Raw genomic sequence first — 25,644 nt, 5'->3', positions numbered from 1 at the left:
CGGGGCGTGAGAGAGAGAACATTCGCCCGCGAGGCGGGGAGGTACCGGGTAGAAGATTAATGGGACAGTCGTATGATCTATGAGGCGGAAGTGCTTTAGCACGCGTCTTGCTAAAAACGTCCGCCAGGTCCCAATAGATCTCAGGCACCCCTATTAAATCGGGATTAGAGGGTAGATCAGAATCTGCCACGCTCCCCACCATCCTGGAGAAAGAGGGAGGAGACAAAAGAGAAGAGGGGGGGGGAGACAAGGGTTTGGGCAAACTCCCGCTGACGATCGACTTGACGTCGGCCGCCGTTGAGAGTTCGCCCGTGCTCCAATTAATGACACGAACACATGACGACAACCAGGGATGACCCAACACCAAGACAGAATAGGGGGAAAAGATGACAAAAAAAGTAACCCATTCCCACTCCCCACCCTCCACCCGGATGTGTAAGGGAACTGTGCGCTGGGTGACGCTCCCACTGCCCAGGGGCCGACCGTCCAGGGCATAGACTGGTAAGGGAACCCCTAAGTCCTCCACCGGGGTTCCCCACTCCTTCACCAATCCCACGTGAATAAAATTGCCCGCCGCCCCTGAGTCAATGAGAGCCTTAGTTCCCCTAATGTCACCCCCACAGTTGATCGCCACCTCAAAAAATGTGCGAGAATCCGTGGTTTTGGCAGGAATGAGCCCACCTGCTGGCGCCCTCTCGAGGCCCGACGGCGCACCTTCTATCCCCGATTGGCGCCGAGCCGATCCAGCCTGGACCCGACAGCTGCCGAAGCGGTGACCGGTGCGGCCGCACCGGAAGCAGCGTCGCTCTTTGATGAAGCGCTGCCTCTCGTCGTCCGAGAGCGACAGCGCTCCAAGCTGCATGGATTCATCACCCAGTGGCCCACTCGTGTAATGCATGGAATTATCAACACCAGGAGAAGAAGGAAAACATACCTGGGGCTGAGTGTTGTTGACATGCTCCTTCTCCCTCTCCCGGTGCCGATTATCCATCTTGATGGTGGTGTTGATCAGCACTTCCAGCTGCTCGGGGATCTCACGCGCGGAGAGAACATCTCGCATCCGCGCTGAGAGTCCCCTGACGAACAGAACCACGCAGACGTTCTCCGCCCAAGCTGTCTCCCGAGCCAAGATCCTAAATTTGATAGCATAAGCTGCGACAGTGCGGAGGCCCTGCCGGCAGTCGAGAAGGCTACCACCAGCCTCGAAGATCGAGAGTACCCGGGAAGTATCGAATACTCTTCTCAATTCCCGGGTAAAGGCGTCCAGACTGTCGCAGATTATCGCCCCTGCCTCTAATTCCGCCGTAGCCCAGGAGAGAGCTTCGCCGGTGAGCAGTGTGATAATATACGCTACCTGCGCTGTCTCCGATGGAAATGATCGTGGTTGCAGCCGGAAAACGAGTAGACACTGGGTGATGAATTCCCGACAACCATCCGGTGATCCGTCATAGCGAGCGGGCGCCTGCAGATGTGGTTCGCGGGACCGCTCCTGGACCCCGAACCCCCCCCGACTTTCCTCTGCGTGGAGCGCTGCTTCCCCCGCCGCCGACTGCACACCAGCCACTCCTTCTTGGGCTTGTCGAGCTGTGGCCAACGCCGACTGCGCCACTGCTTGGGAGGATCCGACGACCCCATTGAGTCGGATTAACTCGGCGCTGACCAGCTGCTGATGTTCCTCCATCCGTGTCTGGGCTGCTCCCTGCGTCCGGAGCATCTCCATGATGGCCTCCATGGAATTCTGATGGTCAGGTCTTCTGTCAGAATGCAGGTAGGTGAATTCCAATGGTTGAAGGCAATCACAGAGACAGAGAGTGTTTACTCTTGAACAGGTTCGACTTTAATAGTAAGAACACAGAGTAAATTCTAAGAGAGAACAAGTGCTAAAAGCACAAGTGTAAGATAAGGTAAATGGGAGCTTATTGGAGGTCCACAGTAGAACCGTCCGCGTTATCCCCGAACGCAATTAGTGAAGACCTGACAATGGACAAGCAGAAGAGAGGTATGTTAAATAGAGACCAAATACCAACATTCCACACACACCCCCGTGACAGCCAATCAGGAACCACCCCTAAGTGACAGCACTAATTGACAGGGAAATGACAGGTGACAAGCCCAGTGACATATGCCAGGAATGTGGGTGGTCACCGACCGAGGTCGGTGTCCAGAACGTAACACTGATCCATATATGTCCCTAGATTCAGATAACAAGAACATGCAAATGGACAATTTAAAAAAAATTGTAAATGTTTATTCTACGTTCTTATGGAATGAGTGACATAAAAAAAATACAAAAAAAAATTCAAATCTTTTTTATAATATTTTTAATAAAATGCGGCAAAGAGCCGCATGCGGCTCGCGAGCCGCGGGTTGGCCACCCCTGCGTTTAGTCACTGTCGTGATGATAGCGACCCCATGCTTTACTCACTGTCATTCCAGAGGCTTTCAGGTAGAGAGAATAATGAGTAGAGTGACCCACATTTTGACAGCTGACATGGAAATGGCTGGAAGAATGCTGGGATAGAGCAGAGTAGATGTAAGGATTATTATAATTTTTTATTTTTTTATTTGATGGAGAACGATGATAAAAGAATCAAGAAGGAAGGAGTAAGCAAGATACTTTAAGAGCTCAGGGCTCCTTTAGTAGGAAATAGACACACTGCAATGTGTGTGTGTGTGTGTGTGCGTGTGTGCGTGTGTGTGTGTGTGCGTGTGTGTGTGTGTGTGTGTGTGTGTGTGTGTGTGTGTGTGTGTGTGTGTGTGTGTGTGTGTGTGTGTGTGTGTGTGTGTGTGTTCAGTGCCTGTGTGCTCCATAATACCAAAGCTAGAACAGAGTGAGATTAATTAGGCGGAGAGATGGCTGCCAACACCCTTGGGTAGAGTTGATTGGAAGCTCGGCCTGGAGACTGACCTCCCAGCTCTCTGCAGCATGGTCTTAATTAATCCAACTATACTGGAACAGCAGCACAACAAGCAAACATACAGTAGCACGCACTCACACACACACACACACACACACACACACACACACACACACACACACACACACACACACACACACACACACACACACACTCATATGCGGGTGCACACTCAGAAGACGCACACACTCTGCTGCCTTCCTTAACACTCTCCGGGTGAGAGGGGGACTGGCAGTTTGCTTGGCTGGCAATGTGCAGTATAATACTATCTCTCTCTCCCTCTCTCTCTCTCTCTCTCTCTCTCTCTCTCTCTCTCTCTCTCTCTCTCTCTCTCTCTCTCGCTCTCTCTGGTAGGAAGTTCTTGACCCCAATGGAAAGAGTTTTAGCCTGTCTGTCCTCCTCCTCTCCTCCTCCTCCTCCTCCTCCTCCTCCTCCTCCTCCTCCTCCTCCTCCTCCTCCTCCTCCTCCTCCTCCTCCTCCTCCTCCTCCTCTCACCCAGTCAGCCTTGGTTGCCCTTGTAGAGCTAGCTAGCTAACATGACTACTGATGATACAAGCAGACACATATCAACTCCAATGATATGAAGCCACTAATGAGGAACAAAGTGGGGCACGGGCAGAATGGGAGAGCTGTAGAGAGAGAGAGAGAGAGAGAGAGAGAGAGAGAGAGAGAGAGAGAGAGAGAGAGAGAGAGAGAGAGAGAGAGAGAGAGAGAGGAGGGAGGAGGGAGGGAGGGAGGGAGGGAGGGAGGGAGGGAGGGAGGGAGGGAGGGAGGGAGGGAGGGAGGGAGGGAGAGGTAGTCATGAATGAATGATTACAAATCATGGTTAGAAAACGAATAGGGACAAACTGGCGACCGTGGGGGCCTTAGCTCCTCAGTGTGTGTCTCTCAACCTGCCTGTTGGCAGGCGCGACGGCAGGGCGAGCGAGCGAGTGTAGCCCAGTAGTTTGTTTGTGTTTTGACACCGTCGTGTTTACCCAGCACCTCAGCGGCAGGCAGGCAGGGCATGCTTGCTGCGGGCTGTGGCTCCGAGCCATGGTGGTGGACAGGGCACGGCTGCCCCGTTGGCATCCACTCTGCTGCCCTCTTAACGCTCTCTCCGGGGCGAGAGGGAGACCGGCGGTTAGCTTGGCTATGGCACACCGTGCGAGTCGTGAGAACGCAAACTAATTTACACACAGGGCTGCTGACGTTCGTGAGCATTTTTTGCTGGATGCTGCCTTGACATTTCCATTTTCATCCTGTTTATAATATCCCTCCCGCTGATAAATGAAATGAAAGACAAGACTGTCAAAGGCAAGACGTCATGCCCCAAGACGCCATCGGGGAAAAAGAGGCTTGAAGTGGCCTGTAGCAGGGAATGCATCCTCAGTGGGTCTGGGAGTAAATGGGGCCAGCTGGCACCTCCAAATCATCCTCCCTGCACCCTGGAGCAGGATGACCCCCCTATCTCTGATCCACCCCAGGGGCCACAGATGTTCACTTGGCCTGCTCTGATCCTAGCTTTCTCATATCCATAATATCCATAACTCATATCCAATACCTCTATCTGGGCATTACATTCCATACACTCACAGTTTGAACTTTGAACTCACTAATGCCATATTTTACTGCCATATTCCTTTTTTTCTTGAGAATAATTACCATGAATCATAATATTACTCTAAATCTCCAGAAGGCGATTCACAGTGGAGCTGGAGCCACATAAAAATACCATAGGTCTTATTGAGTGTGTCATGTTATGTCATGCTAGTACCAAGACTGAAAGATGCACTTCCATATCTGAAGTGTATAAAATGTATCACCCAAACTACTTCTTTCAAAGATCAGGAACAATTTGAAGCACTTATTTTTTTTCCCATAATAAGGCTATGACTATGTCTATGACATTATGACATATCTGACAACACGTGACAAGTTATCACACATCGGTCATAAAAGATAAGATAAGATATTCCTTTATTGATCCCCTTGGGGAAATAAACAGTGAACCACTTACTAGAATGAAGTTACATTCATTGACTTAACAAACAGAGGAAGGGTCAGAGCATCATATCACCCATAGCAATGTTCTGCTCCCTGTAGCTCGGTCCTGATCAAACGTATCTCTATCAAAAACCTCAAATGAAAAATGTAGCACTCTCTGTTGGTGTCCTCCTTTTTTACAGAATGACTTCTTTAAAGGTAGCCTGCTTTTAACCCCTATTTAAGTCCCCACCTATATGAGGTAACCGAATGCTCTTTGACCTGAGGGTCTATTCTTTCTATCATTGTACACCTACAGTGCTGATCTTAACCCTTTTACTACCACACTACAGAAGGTTAACCTTTCACTACCACACTACAGATGGACGGTTAACCATCTGTAGTGTTGTGGTGAAAGGGTTAACCCTTTGTCGTGTGGCAGTGAAAGGGTTAACCTTCTGTATTGTGGTAATGAAAGGGTTAACAACTTGGTAGTGTGGTAGTGAAAGGGTTAATACTAGGGATGTCCGATATTATCGGCCGACCGATATTATCGGCCGATATCGGCAGTAAAATGTGATATCGGAAAATATCGGTATCAAATTTTTTTTTTTTTTTTTTTTTTTTTTACATTTATTTAACCTTTATTTACCCAGGCAAGCAAGTAAGAACCAATTCTTATTTTATTTATTGTCAAAAGTATGCATGTTGGTTTAATTCAACAACAAGAGATATGTAATGTTAATTTTAACTTTTTTAATTATCATATTTTGCACAGATAATGCTTACATTTAGAAAGCCTTTTGAATGCATCCAGTGAAATTATTAATTACCTGAAATTATTCAGTTTTTTTGGGGGGAAACCCTGCATATATCGGTATCGGTTGATATCGGTATCGGTATCGGTATCGAAATTAAGAGTTGGACAATATCGGAATATCGGTATCGGTAAAAAAGCCAATATCGAGCATCCCTAGTTAATACACTATAACAAAGTAAAGCAAGGGGCGGCTGAGTGGTGCAGTGGGCAAGGCGCTCGCCACTAACGCAGGAGGTGCTGGTATCGAGCCCAGCTCTCGGCGTAGCTACCGGCTTGGCCGGCCGTCATACTAACACAATTGGCAGTGTTAGAGGGTGGGAAAGCCGGTGGGTGGGGATTGGACGTTGTGGACAGCGACTCCTACAGGTCGGTTGGGTGACGCCGGTGCGGCAGAAACAGGAAGTATCGGTGGCAGCGTGAGCCTCCCACACGTTACTCCTCGCCACTGAGAGTTCGAGCTGTTGCGGTGAAAAGATGCGACAGGCTGCCTCCTCGTGTACCGGAGGGGACACGTGATGCAAGGCTTCTATCCTCACTACAGCCAACCAGTGGGAGGCATAGTCTAGCAACGTTCAAGACAGGGGAGGGAAGAATTGGAAATACGAAATTGGGATGGGAGAAAAATAGAAATAAATGGGGAGAAAAAGTGGATAAAAAAATAAAATAAAAGTAAAGCAAATATTATTGAGGGTGGACCTTTTTAGAAGTCAAACATTTAGACCTAGTTCTGAGACAAGAGTAACATAATAGTTAATTGTTTGAACTCACTCATCTGCCATCTCCTCTTCTCCTACATGTAGCTGTAACATGAAGATCTACAGTGAACACCACAGGAGGTCAGAGGTCATCTACAATTAACTGGGTGCTTAGGAATGCTACAACCTGGCACTAGAGCAAGAGAGACACTTGATTCTAGTTGTCTCTACAGGGAGGAAATTATCACTAATAAAATATGGATAAAGATACTATAATTCTATGGTGATTGGTCACAGCATCCAAAGACAGAGAAAAATGTTCTCTCAAAGACCCTTGATACTCAAAGGTATCAAAGTCCTATAAGTCAGGATTATTGCTCTTAAGTGATGGAAAGGCGCAGCGAGACCTGGCTTCCATTGAATTATGGAGCCGTGTAATGAGTCTAGCAGAGGGTGAAACAAAGGGCATAACTTCTTCTAAGTTGTTATTTCTCCCAGTAGGTGTGCTGGAGTTGTAGCACAAAAACAAATCCATTTGGAAATGTAACTGCCGAGGCTAACTGTCCTTTAGCCCTACCGCCTGGAGGGTGTCCATGGAAAACCTGGAGATTTCTAAGAAATCATTCACGTGCGGTTTTACCTCTTCAGACATAATATAGGCAGTGTGCTCTCAGATGTTTTAAGTAGAAGGTTAGACCGCTCTGACTTCTCCCCTCACCCTTTCAGCTGATACCAGAGGATAAGACTGGATTAATGGGATTTATCTCTTGTTGTTATTCTGGAGAATTGATATGATGGGGCCTGATGTGTTTTTACATTCTTACTTTCTGCTATGAAACACATGTCTTTGTTTCTTTGCGAACATTCTTCAGCGTGTGCCGATTTTCATCCCTCTTTTGAGCTGCTTAGTTTTAGCAACTTTGATGATTTATATATTGATGTTAGTTTTCTTTTCACAGCACTGGTGATGCAAGTTGTGGAACAGTGACAGCAGACAACTGCTCACAGAGAGAGAATACAGGCTACTGCCGCGGCTTGTTTAGGGAATTACACAGCAGAGTTACACAACACCACATACGTTTGTTTAGAAAAGTTCAGAGACAATCTCAGAGGGGTTGGATTCATTCCACTGTGGCTTATAAAGTCGTTCTGTAGAAGAAGCTATCTGGTCCACTCCAGTTTTATGCTGTCCTCGATTCTGTATGTTTTTTCTTTTTTGTTAGATCAAAGGGGGTGCATGTAGAAATCTGCGTGGCCTGGGTCCTGCATCTCAGACAGAGGAGATGAAAGGTTGGGTTACGTAAGACTGCTAGGGCTGTTTATGTGTCTGTCTGTGTGTGTCTGTGTGTGTGTGTGTGTGTGTGTGTGTGTGTGTGTGTGTGTGTGTGTGTGTGTGTGTGTGTGTGTGTGTGTGTGTGTGTGTGTGTGTGTGTGTGTGTGTGTGTGTGTGTGTGTGTGTGTGTGTGTGTGTGTGTGTGTGTGTGTGTGTGTGTGTGTGTGTGTGTGTGTGTGTGTGAGTGTGTGCGTGTCTGTGTGTGTGCGTGTGCGTCTGTGTGTGCGTGCGTGTGTCTGTGTGTGTGCGTGTGCGTGCCTGGAGAGCCTCACTGATACTAGGATCTTTTAATGGGGCGAGATTCAACCGGGACCGTGGAGGACACCAACTGCCTGGCTAACTGAAAGCTGTGTCATCGCAGCAGTAAAAGAATGAGACTCTACAGTTCACTGGCCAGCTGATACTATCGTCCACAGCAATTTACATCTTATACATCAGCCTTTTACACAGCTGAACGCTCGCTGACTTTCTTCTCCAGCAGGCAGAGAATGTATGGCTATTTTAATGCATGAGAGGGTATAGGCTACATGCTAGATGGCTCTGTAAAGTGACTCATACATTAACATTAGTATGCTGATGAATCCCGTGTAGACGCAGACTCTTTATAGCTGTGTTGTACAGAACATGTGTCCAGTACGCAGACTCTTTATAGCTGTGTTGTACAGAACATGTGTCCAGTATGCAGACTCTTTATAGCTGTTTGTACAGAACATGTTTCCAGTACCCAGACTCTTTATAGCTGTGTTGTACAGAACATGTGTCCAGTACCCAGACTCTTTATAACTGTGTTGTACAGAACATGTGTCCAGTACCCAGACTCTTTATAACTGTGTTGTACAGAACATGTGTCCAGTACGCAGACTATTTATAGCCGTGTTGTACAGAACATGTGTCCAGTACGCAGACTCTTTATAGCCGTGTTGTACAGAACATGTGTCCAGTACCCAGACTCTTTATAGCTGTGTTGTACAGAACATGTGTCCAGTACCCAGACTCTTTATAGCCGTGTTGTACAGAACATGTGTCCAGTACGCAGACTCTTTATAGCCGTGTTGTACAGAACATGTGTCCAGTACCCAGACTCTTTATAGCCGTGTTGTACAGAACATGTGTCCAGTACGCAGACTCTTTATAGCCGTGTTGTACAGAACATGTTTCCAGTACCCAGACTCTTTATAGCTGTGTTGTACAGAACATGTGTCCAGTACCCAGACTCTTTATAACTGTGTTGTACAGAACATGTGTCCAGTACCCAGACTCTTTATAACTGTGTTGTACAGAACATGTGTCCAGTACCCAGACTCTTTATAACTGTGTTGTACAGAACATGTGTCCAGTACCCAGACTCTTTATAACTGTGTTGTACAGAACATGTGTCCAGTACGCAGACTCTTTATAGCCGTGTTGTACAGAACATGTGTCCAGTACGCAGACTCTTTATAGCCGTGTTGTACAGAACACGGAGGATGAGGGCGAGGAGGTAGACTTGGAAAAGCAAGGCAAAACACAAAAACTACACGCTTTTTTATTGGATCACCCTGACCCAACTTCGTCTGACTTAAAGGTCAAACAAAATGAGTGGAAACAGCAGTTAAATCTCAGTTTGCTCGGAGAGTGTGCACCGTGCACTCCCCCCGGTCTGGGATTGTTGTGATGGTGATCTTGTTTGTTTTGTTTACTGGCGGAGGTCAGATGAGGCCCGACGTTGGCAGAGCTTTGGCTCTAGAGAAGGAGGTGGTTCGGTCAGCGGGCCGCTCCTCCTGACGTCCTGCAGCTGATTACACTAACGTGACCCTGCGATAAGGCCACAGGAACAGGAAGTCCACTATTGGCTTTGTTTAGACCTCAGTAGCACTGTGGGAAAACGCTCCGCAACACAGTTGTGACCGTGTCCGTCCAGCCACACAGCCCCGGCCGCCACTCCCCCGAGTGTTTTCCACTCACGCCGCGACCCGACTCAACGACCTCTCGCCACACAGTAAATTACACCCAGATTATCAATACAGCTCTTATACTGAGCGCAACCCGGTGTGCAGCTGCAATTTGTCACAGCAACGACACGCCGGGCCGGGTCAGGGGGAGCTCTCTGTGTGTCGGGGCAGCGGGCTCTAATAGAGGCAGAGGTTTTATGTTCGCTCGGTGCTCCTGCGTCGTGTTCTCCGGAGCAGACAAGCGCGTGATTGGTGACAGCGCTGGGCTGACGTGCCGGGGTGACTCCCAGGCAAGTGGAAAATGGTTTTACGAGACCTGTGGGAGGACACAGTGGCTGGTAATTAGACGGTATAAAAGTCCTCGGCCTCCACCGGCCCCATTAGGCGACGAATATGAACTCAAGTAAACCAAACCTGACTGTGAAATTGAATTAGAAGCCCGTGCTTAATGGAAAGTGAAAAATAGACAAACCCTCCAGCGTTTATGAACACCTCCCCCCCCCCCTCTTCTTCCCCTCCCCCTCATCTCCTCTCTTTGTCACTCCTTCTCTTTTCTGATGCACTCTACTGTATTTTTGTTTTCTTTTAGCATGTTGAGGGGGCCAGGCTATTCACACGGTGGCCATTTTGCTCTTATGTCATGCTCAAGTCCGGTTCCTTTCCCTTGCCACTGTGTGAATATGGTAAATTGAGATACTATGGCAGGCACAGGATGTAAAGTGGTTTTCAATGTGGTTATATCTCTCTCTCTCTCTCTCTCTCTCTCTCTCTCTCTCTCTCTCTCTCTCTCTCTCTCTCTCTCTCTCTCTCTCTCTCTCTCTCTCTCTCTCTCTCTCTCTCTTTTCCCACAGATGCTCCCCCACTCAGAATGGGACCACAAGAGAGGCTCCCGGGGCTCACAGGTTAGTGCTGTCCCAAGACACACATGAATCACACCCACACACACACACACACACGCAGTCACACCAAACGAAACAGAGAGAACGCACTGATGTCCATGTCTCTCACCCACACACACACACACACACACACACACACACACACACACACACACACACACACACACACACACACACACACACACACACACACACACACACACACACACACACACACACACACACACACACACACACACACACACACACACACACACACACACACACACGCACACACACACATCTTATAAACGACTCAAATAGCAACACTGCTAATAGGCCTCTCCACCCACTCTTTTCAGCCACGATTAAACAGCAGGCTCAGACTTGTCGCTTCCCACCAGGGTAGTTGTTGCTCTATGTTATAGCCTAGAGGACACGGGCCTGTGATCTGGCTGCACACCACTGTTAGAGTTATTAAGGCCAGGGAATTGCCAGGTAGGAGAAGTTAACACAGAGAACACAGGTAAGGACTGGTGGAGGACAAACACACATGTCAATGTCCTTGTGGCTTCCTTTACCATTTTACTTCCATAGATGTGTTTGTGTGTGTGTGTGCATGCGTGCGTGTGTGTGTGTGTGTACGTTTGAGGATCTGTATATGTATATGCGCAGGTGTATGTAGCATGCATGTGGAACATTTGTGTGCATGCACATGCCTTTGTTACTGAAACCACAACCATTATCATCATCATCATCATCATCATCATCATCATCATCATCATCATCATCATCATGCACATTTCTGTGCGTGTGTGTATATGTGTTTCGGTGTGTATGTGCTGGGGTCTGACGTGCTGAGCTGCTGCATGGGGCAGGACACAGCAGCACATTAGGAACAAACAATGCCCCCAGCACTGGCTTGGCTGCATGTGTGTATTATCAACGTCACGCTCTGCTATCAGGAGGATATCCTTCTGAAGGGAATTGATGGAGTGTCTGTGGCGACAATGGAGCCTGGTTTAGTAGTAACTGGGTAGCAATGCTGACGTTGGGGAAACTCAGGGGATTTTGCATGACTAGCGATCATAACTTGACAATACAGAATATGGCTTTCCAGGAAATCAATTTGCATGTTGTTTGTTTGTTTTTGTTTGTTTAGTTTATTTACACATATAAAAACAATTACATATAATACAATATAATCCACAAAGAGATGTGAAGGAGAATTGCCTAAAAACCCTCTAGGGGCTTGTATGTGGCATTCACCAAAAAGCTACTGAGATTATAATAGATCTACTCCCCAAACACACACAATGATTGTCTAAATTTCCTAGAGAGATATCTGGCTAGTTAGCCACAAACGAATGCAAAGTAAATGTGGTCAAGCTACTATGTCTGTACAAGCTGACTTGCTGATTTACTCCACAGTGCGCACAACGTAGATCTCAGTGACATTCAGTTATTTTGTACAAAAAAGGAGCTTGACTTTGCATTATTTTGTGGCTAACTATGGTAGCTAGTACGAGGAACAGCATGGATTGTGCTGAGAAAGGACTCTACCGATCAACATCATCATTGGTACTGTAAGTAGGAAATAGGCCTAGGGGTTCCAAAAATCTGAACTATCCCTTTAGGAATTAGATTGCACTGTCCTGGTGTAGTCACATGCAATCAGAGACTCATCAGCCGCCATCACCCCAGTCATCACACACATAATAAACCTCTCTATAAAACAGGGACACGTCCCCAAGGACTTCAAAATTGCGAGAGTGACCCCTCTGCACAAAAAGGGCAGCAAATTAGACCCAGGCAACTACCGCCCTGTTTCTATTCTTACCTCCAGCTCGAAAGTCATGGAGAAAATAGTCTACGAACAGGTCGAAAAGTACCTGGCGGAAAAAAATCTAATTTACGAATTCCAATCTGGCTTCAGAACGTCCCACTCCACTGACACATGCCTCCTCTATTTGAACGACCACATCAAACAAGAGGTGGACGCGGGCAAATACTGCGGCATGGTCATGCTGGACCTACAAAAGGCCTTCGACACTGTCAATCACTCCATTCTGATTGACAAGCTAAAAGCAATTGGTTTTGATAGTTTATCAGTGAGCTGGATACAATCCTACCTGGAGGGGAGAGAACATATGGTAGAGGTAAACGGTACTCTATCCCCCCCCCTCACAGTGAGCTGTGGTGTTCCACAAGGAAGCATACTAGGACCGCTACTCTTCCTAATTTATGCAAATGACATGTCGTCAGCCTGTGACTGCAACTTGTTCCTGTTTGCGGACGACTCAGCCCTGCTGGTCTCTGACAAGAACAAGTTGCAGGTTGAAAAAACCCTCAGCTCGGAACTAGGCAAAATCTGCATATGGCTCGCTGATAACAAACTATCATTACACATGGGCAAAACAGAGTCCATTCTCTTCGGTTCAAATAACAAACTCAGCAAGACCGACGGCTTCTCAGTTACAGTGGGTGACAATATTGTCACAAGGAAAGACGAAATTACCTACCTGGGTTCCATCCTAGAGGCAAATCTTTTCTGTGACAAAATGGCATCCAATATAATAAAAAATGTCAACCAACAAACTAGATTCTTGTACCGGATCTCCTCTCTGGTAAACAAGAATACCCTGAAGACTCTGGCAGGAGCTCTCATTCAAGGGTACTACGACTATGCGTGCACCTCATGGTACCAAAGCACCTCAAAGGCGCTTAAAACAAGATTACAAACATCACAAAACAAACTGGTCAGACTACTACTTGACCTTACCCCCAGAACCCACCTCACCCCTACCCACTTTGACAACCTAGGATGGCTTAGAGTAGACGACAGAGTACAGCAACTTGCAATGGGCCTGGTCTACAAGATACACTATACGACTAAGGTACCCATGTACATGTCAAAATACTTCCCAAAGGTCAGTGAATACCACAACCACTACACCAGAGGAAGCTCAACAAATTATGTTAAACCCAGATTCGGCTCAAACAAGGGACTAAACACGTTTCGCAATTATGCCACATCAATGTGGAACGCCCTACCCAAAGCTGTAAAGGAATGTGAATCCCTACCCACATTCAAAACCGCTCTTAAAGAGCACCTACGGGAGGCTGCAATTCGAAACTGGCCACCGTAAATGCCCAAAACCCCCACCCCCTCCTAATGTACAGTCCCCTCCCCATCATATGTATATACTCTGTCAGGATCTAGGGGTAACAGTACTGTATATTTGAATACCGTTTATGTCACAAATGTATCAGTACTAAATACCTATATGTCCCTATGCCATAAATGTCATGTATGTTGTGTATGTCATAAATGTCTATATGAATTGAAAATGGGGGACCCTGATGGAAACAAGACAAACGTCTTTCTCAGGTCTGCATCCCCTTAACAATTGTGTGTATTGAGCCGTACTGTATTGTACCCATTCTGCAATCTGTTAAATAAAGTGTTCATTCATTCATTCATTCATTCATTCATTCATTCATTCATTCATTCATTCATTCATTCATTCATTCATTCATTCATTCATTCATTCATTCATTCATCAGCTCTGCAATATGATTCCGCTGCAACTATAGCCGAACATTTTGAAATAGCGCATTAGCCTCGTGAAATATTGTCTGAGGCTCATATCAATTTGTTATGAGGGGTTACCAGGCAAACACATTGTTTTTGATTGATGGATTCCCTAAGCAGACATTTGGATTTAGCAGTTTGTTCAGACCTTTTTTTATTTGGATTGGTAGTGCGGGTTCCGTCAGTGGAATCTTGTAAAAGTCCAAGCGGCTGACAAGACTTGCAAGAAGCCGGGGCTTGTGTTGGCATCCCACCCCATATCTGTGGCTCTTTTCCTCTGGCTTGCCTCTTCTTGGAGCAGGGTGCAGGTCGGAGAGGCTGGTAGCGCTTCGCTACACCAAAAGCTGTTCATATAGCGTGTGTATAAATCACCCAACTGCTGACCAGAAGGATTGATTGATTTCTACTGTGTCATATTTGCCAACGAGCACACATTAGCAGCTTCATTTTCCCAACCGCATCTCTCTTTTTTTCCCGCCAAAAGCTTGCGGTGGATGTTTTAGCTTAGGCCTCGGCAGCGAAGTTATGTATGGAAAGAGCTATTCAAATATTTATATTCAACTTGAAAACACATTGGTTTTGGAACATTTACCCAGGGAGATTATCGGAGAAAAGAGTGTTTGTAAGCCGGGATCTCGTAACTGTTATCCTAAATTAGGGAAAGGTTGGGAGAAGGGTCTGTGAGGCAGACGAGCCGTGACATGGCAGTCATGTTGAGTGAGCAGTCAAAATGTATTGAACACACACTTCAAACACTTTGAGATCAGTGCCTCTACAATTATGAGTCAGGACCAAAAATGGGTTACAGGCCTGTTTCTGGTGGGTCCCCCACATGACAAGAATGTGAGTCTGTTTTCATTAGACTCGCTCTCAGGGCATGACTAAATAATAAAAAAAAATTGTCCCGGTAAGGCTGGGCGATATGGTCATCATATTTTTGCATTATCTGATAATATTTGTATTTTCCAATACAAATCTCTCTGTGCTGTGATACCTTTTAAACATTGTTTGTGTGTATGTGTGTGTGTGTGTGTGTGTGTGTGTGTGTGTGTGTGTGTGTGCGTGTGTCAGCTCTCATCCAATTCACAAAGTCTAATGCAATGTGCTATCTATCTGTCTGTCTGTCTGTCTGTCTGTCTGTCTGTCTGTCTGTCTGTCTGTCTGTCTGTCTGTCTGTCTGTCTGTCTGTCTGTCTGTCTGTCTGTCTGTCTGTCTGTCTGTCTGTCTGTCTGTCTGTCTGTCTGTCTGTCTGTCTGTCTGTCTGTCTGTCTGTCTGTCTGTCTGTCTGTCTGTCTGTCTGTCTGTCTGGCTGTCCGTCCGTCCGTCCGTCCGTCCGTCCGTCCGTCCGTCCGTCCATCCATCCATCCATCCGTCCATCCATCCATCTATCTGCACAGTAGTGCAGTGGTTAGCAGTGGCGATTTTACCACTGGGGCACCAGGGGCACGTGCCCCCCCCTGAAATCTCAGGTGCCCCTGAGATGCCACCCCAGAAATTATTATAATCTTAAAAAAAAAAAAATAATATTATAAAAAAATATAACCCTAACTAACCTTACTGTCATCATGCACTTGTCCTAATATACTAACCTACACTGTAGCACTCAACACTTTGATGAACATTGTTACTCAGCTGATAGAGTTGTGCCCTTCCTGATGACTTGTCGCTTTGGATAAAAGCGTCAGCTAAATGACTAAATGTATGTGCCCCCATTGTGCCCCTGCCCTAAATGTATGTGCCCCATTGTGCCCCTGCCCTAAATGACTAAATGTATGTGCCCCCATTGTGCCCCTGCCCATATTGGCGCAGGGCTGATGCAAATTTAAACCAGTCTGTAGCACTCTGGTTACAGTAGTTACACAGGGGACTATAATTTGCCGGCGCGGAAGGAATAAAGGATACATAACCTCTCAAGTTCAATGTGGGTTCTTCTGAACCGGTCACAGCTGATGTCGAAATGATTGACAACCATTGTAGGTGTAGCCAAGGAGCGCATTTTGACTGCTTCAAGAAGCAACGCTTGACAACTCCAGCGCTGATTGCAATTTGGAAGTACAACGACGACAGACTGAGAAGCCGGGTGCACTGCAGATTCAGAACAACTTCAAGAAGACAAACTTACCTCACTGCTTTCATGTTCAACCCAGATTCGGCTCAAACAAGGGACTAAACACGTTTAGCAATTATGCCACATCAATGTGGAACGCCCTACCCACAGCCGTAAAAAAAAATTTATCCCACCTTCAAAACCGCTCTCAAAGAAAGACAAAGAGCACCTGGCCCCCGTAAATGTCTAAACACCCCCTCCCACCCACCAACCCTCTCCGAAATAATGTGCAGTTTCCTCCCCCTCATATGTATATATTTTCTGTTAGGATCTCTATTTAACAGTACTGTATATTTGCATATCTTGTATGTCACAAATGTAACAGTACTGTATATGTCATGTAGATGTATGTCATAAATGGCATGATATATATATCTGTATGTTGTCGTGTATGTCATAAATGTCATTATGAATTGAAAATGGGGGACCCTGATGAAAACAAGACAAAAGTCTTTCTCTGGTCTGCATCCCCTTAACAATTGTGTGTATTGAGCCGTACTGTATTGTACTCATTCTGCAATCTGTTAATAAAGTTTTCAATCAATCAATCAAAAAAGGTCAGAGCCGGACATCAAAGAGTCAATTATAGGTTGCTATACATGCTTGTGTAGCATCCTGAATATTCTGCTAAGTATTCAGAAGTGCTGACTAACTGTTACTTTCCCTGTGTGTGTATAAAGTGTGATAAACAGTGTTCCTTTTGATATCTCGCCCGGTCTAATAACGAGGTGAGGTGCTACTCTTCTCCGGCTTCATTATGGATCACTAACAATAACATTGAAGCATCTTTCTCCCGTGCTGAAGTGGTCCTATAGTGGGATCAGTTGCGGTTGCCAGCAGGGGGCAGTGGTGGCAGGTGGAGCGGAGGAGAGAGGGAAGCAACGAGGAAGAGAGGATTCTTCGGCAGTGAACTCGAACATGAACAGTCGCAGCGGGCGTGTGCTCAAACGAGCCCCGTTGAAGGAGTGATGTTGAAGAGCCCCGTTGGAGAGCGACGGGTGATAAGAAGTACTTGCTAGTTGACGTGTTATCCTAGAAGTACCAGCGATAGTGTGTGAGTAAGCGATACGGAAAGAAGGACTAATGTCCATAGTTAACGGGTTATAGTAGTAAGTGTGCAGTGTATTAGCATGCTGCTAACGGCTCCATTTGACTCCAGTAGACTACCGGGCGCGCGGCGCTGAAGACCGGTGGTACAGTCAGCCACGTTGCGTTAGTAGTACAACCGATAGCAGGAGGGTGCACTCAGACCCGCAGTTTAGCTGTGTTTAGGGTAGCCAAACAGTATTAGCTCGCGCGCCAGCATCAAACAGCAGCCAGCAGTGGACGTCTCCCCGACGCCGCAGAGGACGCCTCTTCCCACCAGCAGAGGTCGCCACCACAGCACGCTCCTCCAGTTCAGCACTGCCCATGCTGTTCACCCCAGCCCGCTGGCTGTGCTCGCGGGATCGCCCGACGCCATCTTGTCACCTGGACGAGAGGTGATAAGAGTGGGTCCGCCATCTTGGCTAAGTACGAACGGTACCTCGTGTGCCCACAGCAATATCCATTCAAGCGAACGCTAACGACCAGTGTCTAAGGGGTACCCCAAACAATATAAGCCGGCTTTAGTGTAGGTTTTATTTGGTAACGTGGGCCCACATTTAACTGGTTTCTTTTGTATTTTTGTATTATTGTATTGTTATTTGAATTCCCAATGAACTACCTACTTTGTGCCTGGGTCTCCCCTAATTCAAGCGGGGTTATTATTAATGTATTGAGCATGCGGTGCCTATGATGGGAATAGTGTTCCCCTACATTACCAGTGAGAGCACCAGGTGCCGTTTATGAATAAGTGCTATATGAATAATCTGAAGTACAACTTGTAACTGATAAACTGACCAGGCTTTACATAAAGTAGACGTAATTGGGAGCACTGTGTGTGTGTCTGTTTCTTCTACATATGCTAACCTAACCCCTGGGTAAATACTTGTGACTGGTATAACTATTTAACCCTTCCACCCCATTCACAGCATATTAATTAAAGGGTCTATACAGGTGGTCAAGGAAGGGTACTGCTTAAAGGGAAGCCCAATAACACTATTGAACTGACAGTCACCGGGTGTGGGAGGGCTGTCGGAGGTACTGGGGGAAGTGAGAGTGTGTGGGGAGCTACTGCTGACCGCCTTGGAAGGCGAGGGAGACCAGAGTACCATTCCCCAGGTTAGTAAATCCTGGGCCCCATCCACTCCTGCTGCACGCCCTCCAGAACGACGTTCCGGGCCAAAGACGGGGGTACATATAGATCCAACTCTATAGTATCCTGCTACCAGGTGGCTGTGTACTACTACTCCCATAAGCAGGGATAATCCACCCTTCTACACTTGTATAGCAGTGTTTCCCAAACTCTGGGTCACGACCCAAAAAGGGTCGCGGACCCGTTTTTATTGGGTTGCCAATAATCTTTTTTTTATTTTTTTTATTTTTTATTTTTTAAATAAAAAAGCTGTAGATGTGTTGATTCAGTTTGGCACCACATACTTATGTGAATCTGGGTTTTCTACTCTAGCATACCTGAAAAACAAATACAGAAACAGACTAAATGCTCAGCATGACCTCAGAATAGCACTTTCAAAAACCATGCCCAGAATAGATCTGCTGGTTGAAAACTTCATTGTGCCATAGATGAAATATTATACCCCTTCTATCATGATGTCAGGTCAGTAGAATTAAAAAATAAGTCAGTACAAATTAATCAGAATGTTGCTCAATGTTGGGGTTTAAGGTTGAGGGACTGAGGGAGGGGGTAAGAAATGGAGAGTTGAAAAAGGGGTGAGAAATAGAAAGGAGATTAGAACATGTTTGTTCATTTAAAAGTGTTACAAAATTGTATGTTATGAGGTGGTGAGCAACTTAACATTACACTCTGATTATTGCTGTGATGTACTTTTATAATTAAATAAATACATGTCATATACATTTGAAATTCATGGTTTGTTGTGTTCTTTATCAGTAGTTTATAAATGTATGTTATGGCAATTCATGATGTATTTTTGTAAGTTTGGGTCCCGGGGAAACACCAAATTTCTCTTTTGGGTCTCGAGCTGAAAAAGTTTGGGAACCCCTGCTGTATAGCAATATACAGAAGATATGTATTTATGCCTCAAATGAATAATAATGCATAATGCTGGTTAGTTACAGAGCAGGGGACACAAACAGGCTGGATAAGCTGGTCAGGAAGGCCAGTAGCGTGGTTGGGGTGGAGCTGGACTCCCTAGCGAGGGTGGCGGAGAGGAAGAGCCTTGCTAAGCTCCAGGCCATCAGGGAAAACCCCTCCCACCCACTACACACGGACTTGGCTGACAGGAGGAGCATGTTCAGTGCCAGGCTCACACTACCCAAATGCAGCACTGAACGGCACAGGAAGTCCTTCATTCCAACAGCCATCAGACTATACAATGCATCACTGTGCCTCACTGCATCACTGAGCATAGAGTGACAGTTACCATCTTCCTGGACTCTTAGTTTTGAAACAGCACTGTGCAATATTACACCTACTGTAGACCTCAGTATATTTTTACTGTATTTATTTACTGTATATTGTATATATCTCTCCATTTATCAAACTCAGCCCGTGCTTGAGCATTAGCATCTGCAGCTAATGTATCTGTCTCCATTAGCATACCCCATAGTCCTTTAGCTTTTAGCAAGTGCTCCATCTGAAACTTCCAGTTGCCCAGTTCTCTGGTCCGCTCACCCAGTCAATAAACAGCTTGTCATCCATTGTGAAATCCCACATTACTGTTCATCTCACACAAAACTCTGTGTAGCTTGTTAGTGTCGATCTGGACCCATAACCTGTTGTATATTTACCAGAGCTTGTTGCACCATACAGCATTTACAAGCAGAGGTGGTATTTAGTGATAGTGCCATCCAGTGGTAAAAGTACTACAAGAGAAAAGTCTGATCTGCTAATGAGTGGTCATGTATGTTAATACTTGGAGAAGTAAATAGTTGTCTGACAGCAGTGGAGGCAATCAAATATTATGTATGTACCTTGCATTCGTGCAAATACTTGAATCCCTTTCATGGCATGGGGCAACTTGATAATTGAGTGAGAAAACACTTGTTTAAAATACTTTGTTTGATTTGTAACCAGTTGTATAAATGTAAATAAGCACAGCACTGGTGGCAATACAATATTTGAAACGATGCATGTACCTTTCACTCACATGCAAATACTTGAATTAATATGAATGAATAATTTCATGCCATGGGGCAACTTGATAGAGTGATACAATTAATTTAGTTTATTATTAATTGAATTTATTGAGTGATAAAACACTTTAAAATACGTGTACAGCACTACAATGGCTGCTCTGCTTCTGGTCTCCAGTCCAGTGGCCTTGCTGGCTATTGAGCTCTTAGACTAATGTTATTCTTAGAACAATAGACCCGTTACTGATATTGGGAGTTGTGCCTATAATTTACTATTTGGCTCTGACCTGGTGAATGACCTACAATGGCGAACATGTTTTAGGTTTGTTAATAGTAGACAGCCCTTGGGTGAACAATTATTGTTGTAATTAGGAATCTCTTTTGTAATGTCTATCAATATAATACATTTTTTATTTCTGTTTAAATTTTATTTATTCTATTTTATCTCTATTGTCTTGTCATTATTGCAATACGTTTCTCTCCTGTGATGTCTTATGTATTATTATTATTATTATTATTATTATTATTATTATTATTATTATTATTATTATTATTATTATTATTATTATTATTATTATTATTATTATTGTGTTGTTGTGTCTTTCATGTGAAAAAAAGAGACTTGTACAGCAGTGGTGCCAATAAAATATATTCTATGAACCCCAATGGCTGAAGAGTTGTCTGATCTGCTATTGGTAAAATAATGTAACCTAATATACTTACCTTTATACCTTACCTGCTACACTTAGGCTACCTGTCTAGATAAACCCAACTTCCTTTATACTTACCAGTCATGCGTAGCTAAAAGAATAAAAATTAAAATGCATGTGCCCCCCCATACTAGCTCATGCCCCCCCCTGTGCCCCCTTGTTTAAAAATTCCTAGAATCGCCACTGGTGGTTAGCACTGTTGTCTCACAGCAAGAAGGTCCTGGGTTCAAACCCCAGCAGGGGGCCTTTCTGTGTGGAGTTTGCATGTTCACCCTGCATTTGCGTGGGTTTCCTCCGGGTACTCTGGTTTCCTCCCACACCATAAAAAGAAATGCATGCTAGGTTTCCTGTCATTGCCCTTGACCAAGGCACTGACCTTACAACTGGAGTTGGTCCCTGGGCGCCAAACTGTGGCTGCCCACTGCTCCTAAATAGTTAGGATGGGTCAAATGCAGAGGACAAAATGCCTTTTCAAAAAACCAAATGAACTTCCCCGCACGGTCAAGAGCGGGGTTGGAAATCACTCCAGATGAGCTGGACAAGCTGCTTAAGAGCTAGGAGCGTGAGGCTGCAGCCCTGGTCAGCCTGCCCAGCCTGGGCTGCATCACCACGGTCCTGCTGGTGGCCACTCTCACGGCCCTGCTTCATGATCAACACAGTCTTGTCACGTGTATTACCGTCCCTAGAGGATTTGATCAGAGGAATCAAGGCAGACACTGCACCCAGTCGGAACCCGTCGACTGCTCCAACTAAAAGCCTCTGTCACACGGCTGCTAAATTAGTTTGAGTTTGAAAGCACTTTGAAGTGGTGTTTTTCCTCTGAGTTTTTAATCATTTAACCCTATTTTGGGTTGATTGGTATTAACTGAAATGTGAAGTTATATGTCTAAATGAAATAATCTAGTGTGCAAAAGTACAGCGCTTGTTTCATGTGAGCTAAACCATGCCACACTCACTGATTAAATACTTATTATTTAGTCATTGATTCTAGTATTAGATATGAAAAGATATATATAAAAAATACTGTATTTTACTAGTATGCACTCTGCTACTAAGGAATCTACCTTGCCTATATTATTACATTCTATGCTACTATGCACTCAAGTCTGTAGCACTCAAGTTCAACACTGTTTGACGAACAATGTTACTTACCCTTAGCTGCCAGAGTTGTATCCTTCCTGCTGACTTGTTGGATAAAAGCTTCGGCTAAATTACTAAATGTAAATGTACTATTATTCTAGTATTATTCTGGTATTATTCTAGTACTATTCTGGTATTAGTCTAGTAGTCTAGTATTATCCTAGTATTCTAGTAGTATTCTAGTATTATTCTAGTATTCTAGTATATTCCATTCTTATTTCCCTTTTACTTCCCTTCAACAGAACTCAATATGATTTTTCGGTGTAGGTTGGACTCTTGATTCAGATGGTTTATTTAGGGATGGCCATTGGAGTCCAGTTCCTGGGGTTTTAAGAAAAAATGTATCATCAAGCTCTCCTTACAATAACTAAAAATACATAGTGTGCACTTTCATTATGAGCTTTTCCTGTCCAGTTTCCTCAGTGACTTCCAGAATAAAATGTGAGAAGAAAATGCCCTCCCCAGGCTATGCTAAAGTTCTGAATTAGTCCAGCCTGCAGGTCCTGAGGTAAGAGATTAAATCCATTTTTAATGTTCTAATACATTCTGAATGAAAATAAATGTCAAAATACCTACAACCTACAAATGAAATATGAGTAGCATAGTAGTATAGAATACGAAGTTAATGAAATATTTGTCAGTGCCAGAAATGTATCCCAAATTAAACAAGGGTTGTATTCTACTTTTGCGCATACAATTTTCCATTTATTTCAATATCATAACTTGACAAAGTTGTAGGATTTTCTTGTCACTTTGATATAATTTCAAATAGAACAAGCACCAAGCTGTGCAGACCCACAACGCCTCCTGTGCATGCGTCTGACAAAACGTGAGTGACAAAACATCCCTGCCAGATCATCTGTGATTCGTTTTTTCTTTCAAATAATTATATCTTGCAGCATATTTTAAGTTTTTCTTCTAAAATATATTTAGTTTTTAAGAATTTGTAAAGGATAAGGATAAAGGATAAAATAAGCATGTGCTTCAGCCTATTTCTTTTTTTCGGCCGTTGATTTTGGATTTAGTGTGTGAGCTTGCCTTGAATATGTACATTTGTGATATTTTCTTCTTTTTTCTTTTCCTTTTGTAAGTCCACACGGGTGTTTGATTTGTCTGTAAACAAGACCGAAAAATAAACTTCATTCATTCATTCATGTTGACAATAATAAGAAAATGTAATTACACTGGTCTTATATTTAAGCAGCACACTACATGCTCAGCTACCACAGTACAATCGACCTATATCAAACCCTGCCCTCTTGATCCTGCAATGGGCGTGGCTTGAAATAGGTCAATTGCTTTTCCCCTAAGAAAGTTTGTGGTCTTTTCAACAGTCAAAAAACACAAAGAATGGTTTGGCTAGAAATAATTTGTAAAAACGATGTTTTGTGGCATGACATCTCTTTTACTTTACAACATTTTTTAGAAAGAATTTGGCTGCTGAAGCTGTAGCTGTACAATGAAGGATAGCTATTTAAACATGTATCATAGCGTAAATCATCACTCACTCATGGCTCAGCATTCTGTCCTCCCTCTCTTTCTTCCCCCTCTCTCTCCCCCTTGCTCTGTCTCATTCCCCCCTCCCTCTTTTTCTCCTTTCTTTCTCCTCTCTTCTCCTTTCTTTTTCCTCTCCTCTCCTCTCCTCTCCTCTCCTCTCCTCTCCTCTCCTCTCCTCTCCTCTCCTCCTCTCCCTACTCCCCTCAAATGGTAGGTACTGTAGGCCAGCTCCTCAGCTGGAAACAGACACCCCTGTACACAGGGAAGGGAAAACAAGCCTGTCCTCCATGGAGACGGGATGGCTGCATGTTCGGGGTCAATTGGGTTGACCTTTCCCAGTAAATCTTTAATGAGGCAGTTATTCCTTTGTTTTGTTTTGATTTCCCCCCTTCTTTTAATAAAATATGGAATAGCATGTAATTGTATCCTGCTTGCGGACAGGGGTCTGGCTCGGCACAGTCATGGACACAGCTGACGGGGGATTGTGGGGGGGATGGGGGGCGGGGTGGTGGGGTAGTAGTGGGAAGCGGGAAGTATGGAGCTGGGTGTAGTTTGGCCTCTAGGAGCTGAGACAGAGGGAGAGAGAGGGAGAGAGGAGTGTCTCTGCAGGGTTTAGTGTTACGGCGTTGGGTTGTGATTCACACTGTGCCACTGCTCTTGTTATTCTAAGCAGAGAGTACCACCACCATCTCCCCGGCTCCTCTCCAGCTAATCCACCCAGACAGATACAATCAGAGCCATTACAGCCACTGCGCTGCCACTGACACTGAAAGCCGCACAGTAATGATTTCTCAAACATGCGGAGAGTTCTGTGTAAATGAAATCACTCTTATGAAAACAATGGACTTATTTAAAGTAATTTTCCATAGCCTCTTGCTCAGCACATTCCTGCATTTGTCAAAGAGGGTGGTGTGTGTGTGTGTGTGTGTGTGTGTGTGTGTGTGTATGTGTGTGTGTGTGTGTGTGTGTGTGTGTGTGTGTGTGTGTGTGCGTGTGTGTGTGTGTGTGTGTGTGTGCGTGTGTGTGTGTGTGCGTGCGTGCGTGTGTGTGTGTGAGGTGTGTCCATCGTCGACAAAAAATAGACTTCTTCAATCAATATATAAGAACATACTAAATACTAAACTTCGTTATTCTTTTACTATCATGCTCTTTGCTACAAAATAATCTTGCTTGCCTATATTTCTACCTACTATGTTAATCTGTCTATACTACTATGAACTCAAGACTGTGGCAACCAAGTTCAACACTGATTGATGAACAATGTTACTGCCAGAGTTGTACCCTTCCTGCTGACCTGGATTTCTATATCTCTGCTTTTCATGTCCCTACCTCTGGGCATTCATTTTTATCACTGATATGTATAACATTTCCCCCCCTTCTGGTAGCCAATCAGCGGCGTCGTTTTGGTATGGCAAGGTATGGCACTTGCACTTGCTATACCTTGGCTACCTTTGTCATTTGTGGCAATCATCTCATTTGTGAGAAAGGACAGCTACCAAATCCATTCCGGGACAACGGAATACAGCGTGCGCTCCATAATAGTCAGACTTGCGCCATCTCTCTCTCTCCCTCTCTCTCCCTCTGTCTCTCTCGGAAGGCAGTGCTCACTCCGTTTGATTGATTGATTGAAAACTTTATTAACAGATTGCAGAATGGGTACCATACAGTACAGCTCAATACTAACTAACAGTGTCTGTGTGCGCGGTGTGGCAGGTGTACGAGCTGTATATGATGACAATACATTAATCTAATCTCATTTCGATGGGTCGCAAGACTCGCAAAGAGCTTCCGCATCCATTTCCACACAGCTGCGTCATTACTTTGCCTTATAAGGAGCTCTGGAGGCGTTGTTTTGTAT

The 25,644-nt window shown here is 45.0% G+C and overlaps 1 protein-coding gene across 2 annotated transcripts in view; it reads left to right on the top strand.

Moving 5' to 3' along the window:
- Positions 1-25,644, top strand: part of pde3a (phosphodiesterase 3A, cGMP-inhibited) — a 242,969-nt gene that overhangs the window by 112,934 nt on the left and 104,391 nt on the right. For both annotated transcript variants that reach the window (XM_084335423.1, XM_084335424.1), the window contains exon 2: positions 10,514-10,564. In XM_084335423.1, the coding sequence (XP_084191549.1) occupies positions 10,514-10,564 (51 nt within the window). The remainder of the gene's footprint in view (positions 1-10,513; positions 10,565-25,644) is intronic.

Source organism: Notolepis coatsorum (assembly GCF_963971535.1).
Source record: "Notolepis coatsorum genome assembly, chromosome: 18".
NCBI lineage: Eukaryota > Metazoa > Chordata > Actinopteri > Aulopiformes > Paralepididae > Notolepis > Notolepis coatsorum.
This window is presented reverse-complemented; position numbering and strand designations above follow the sequence as displayed.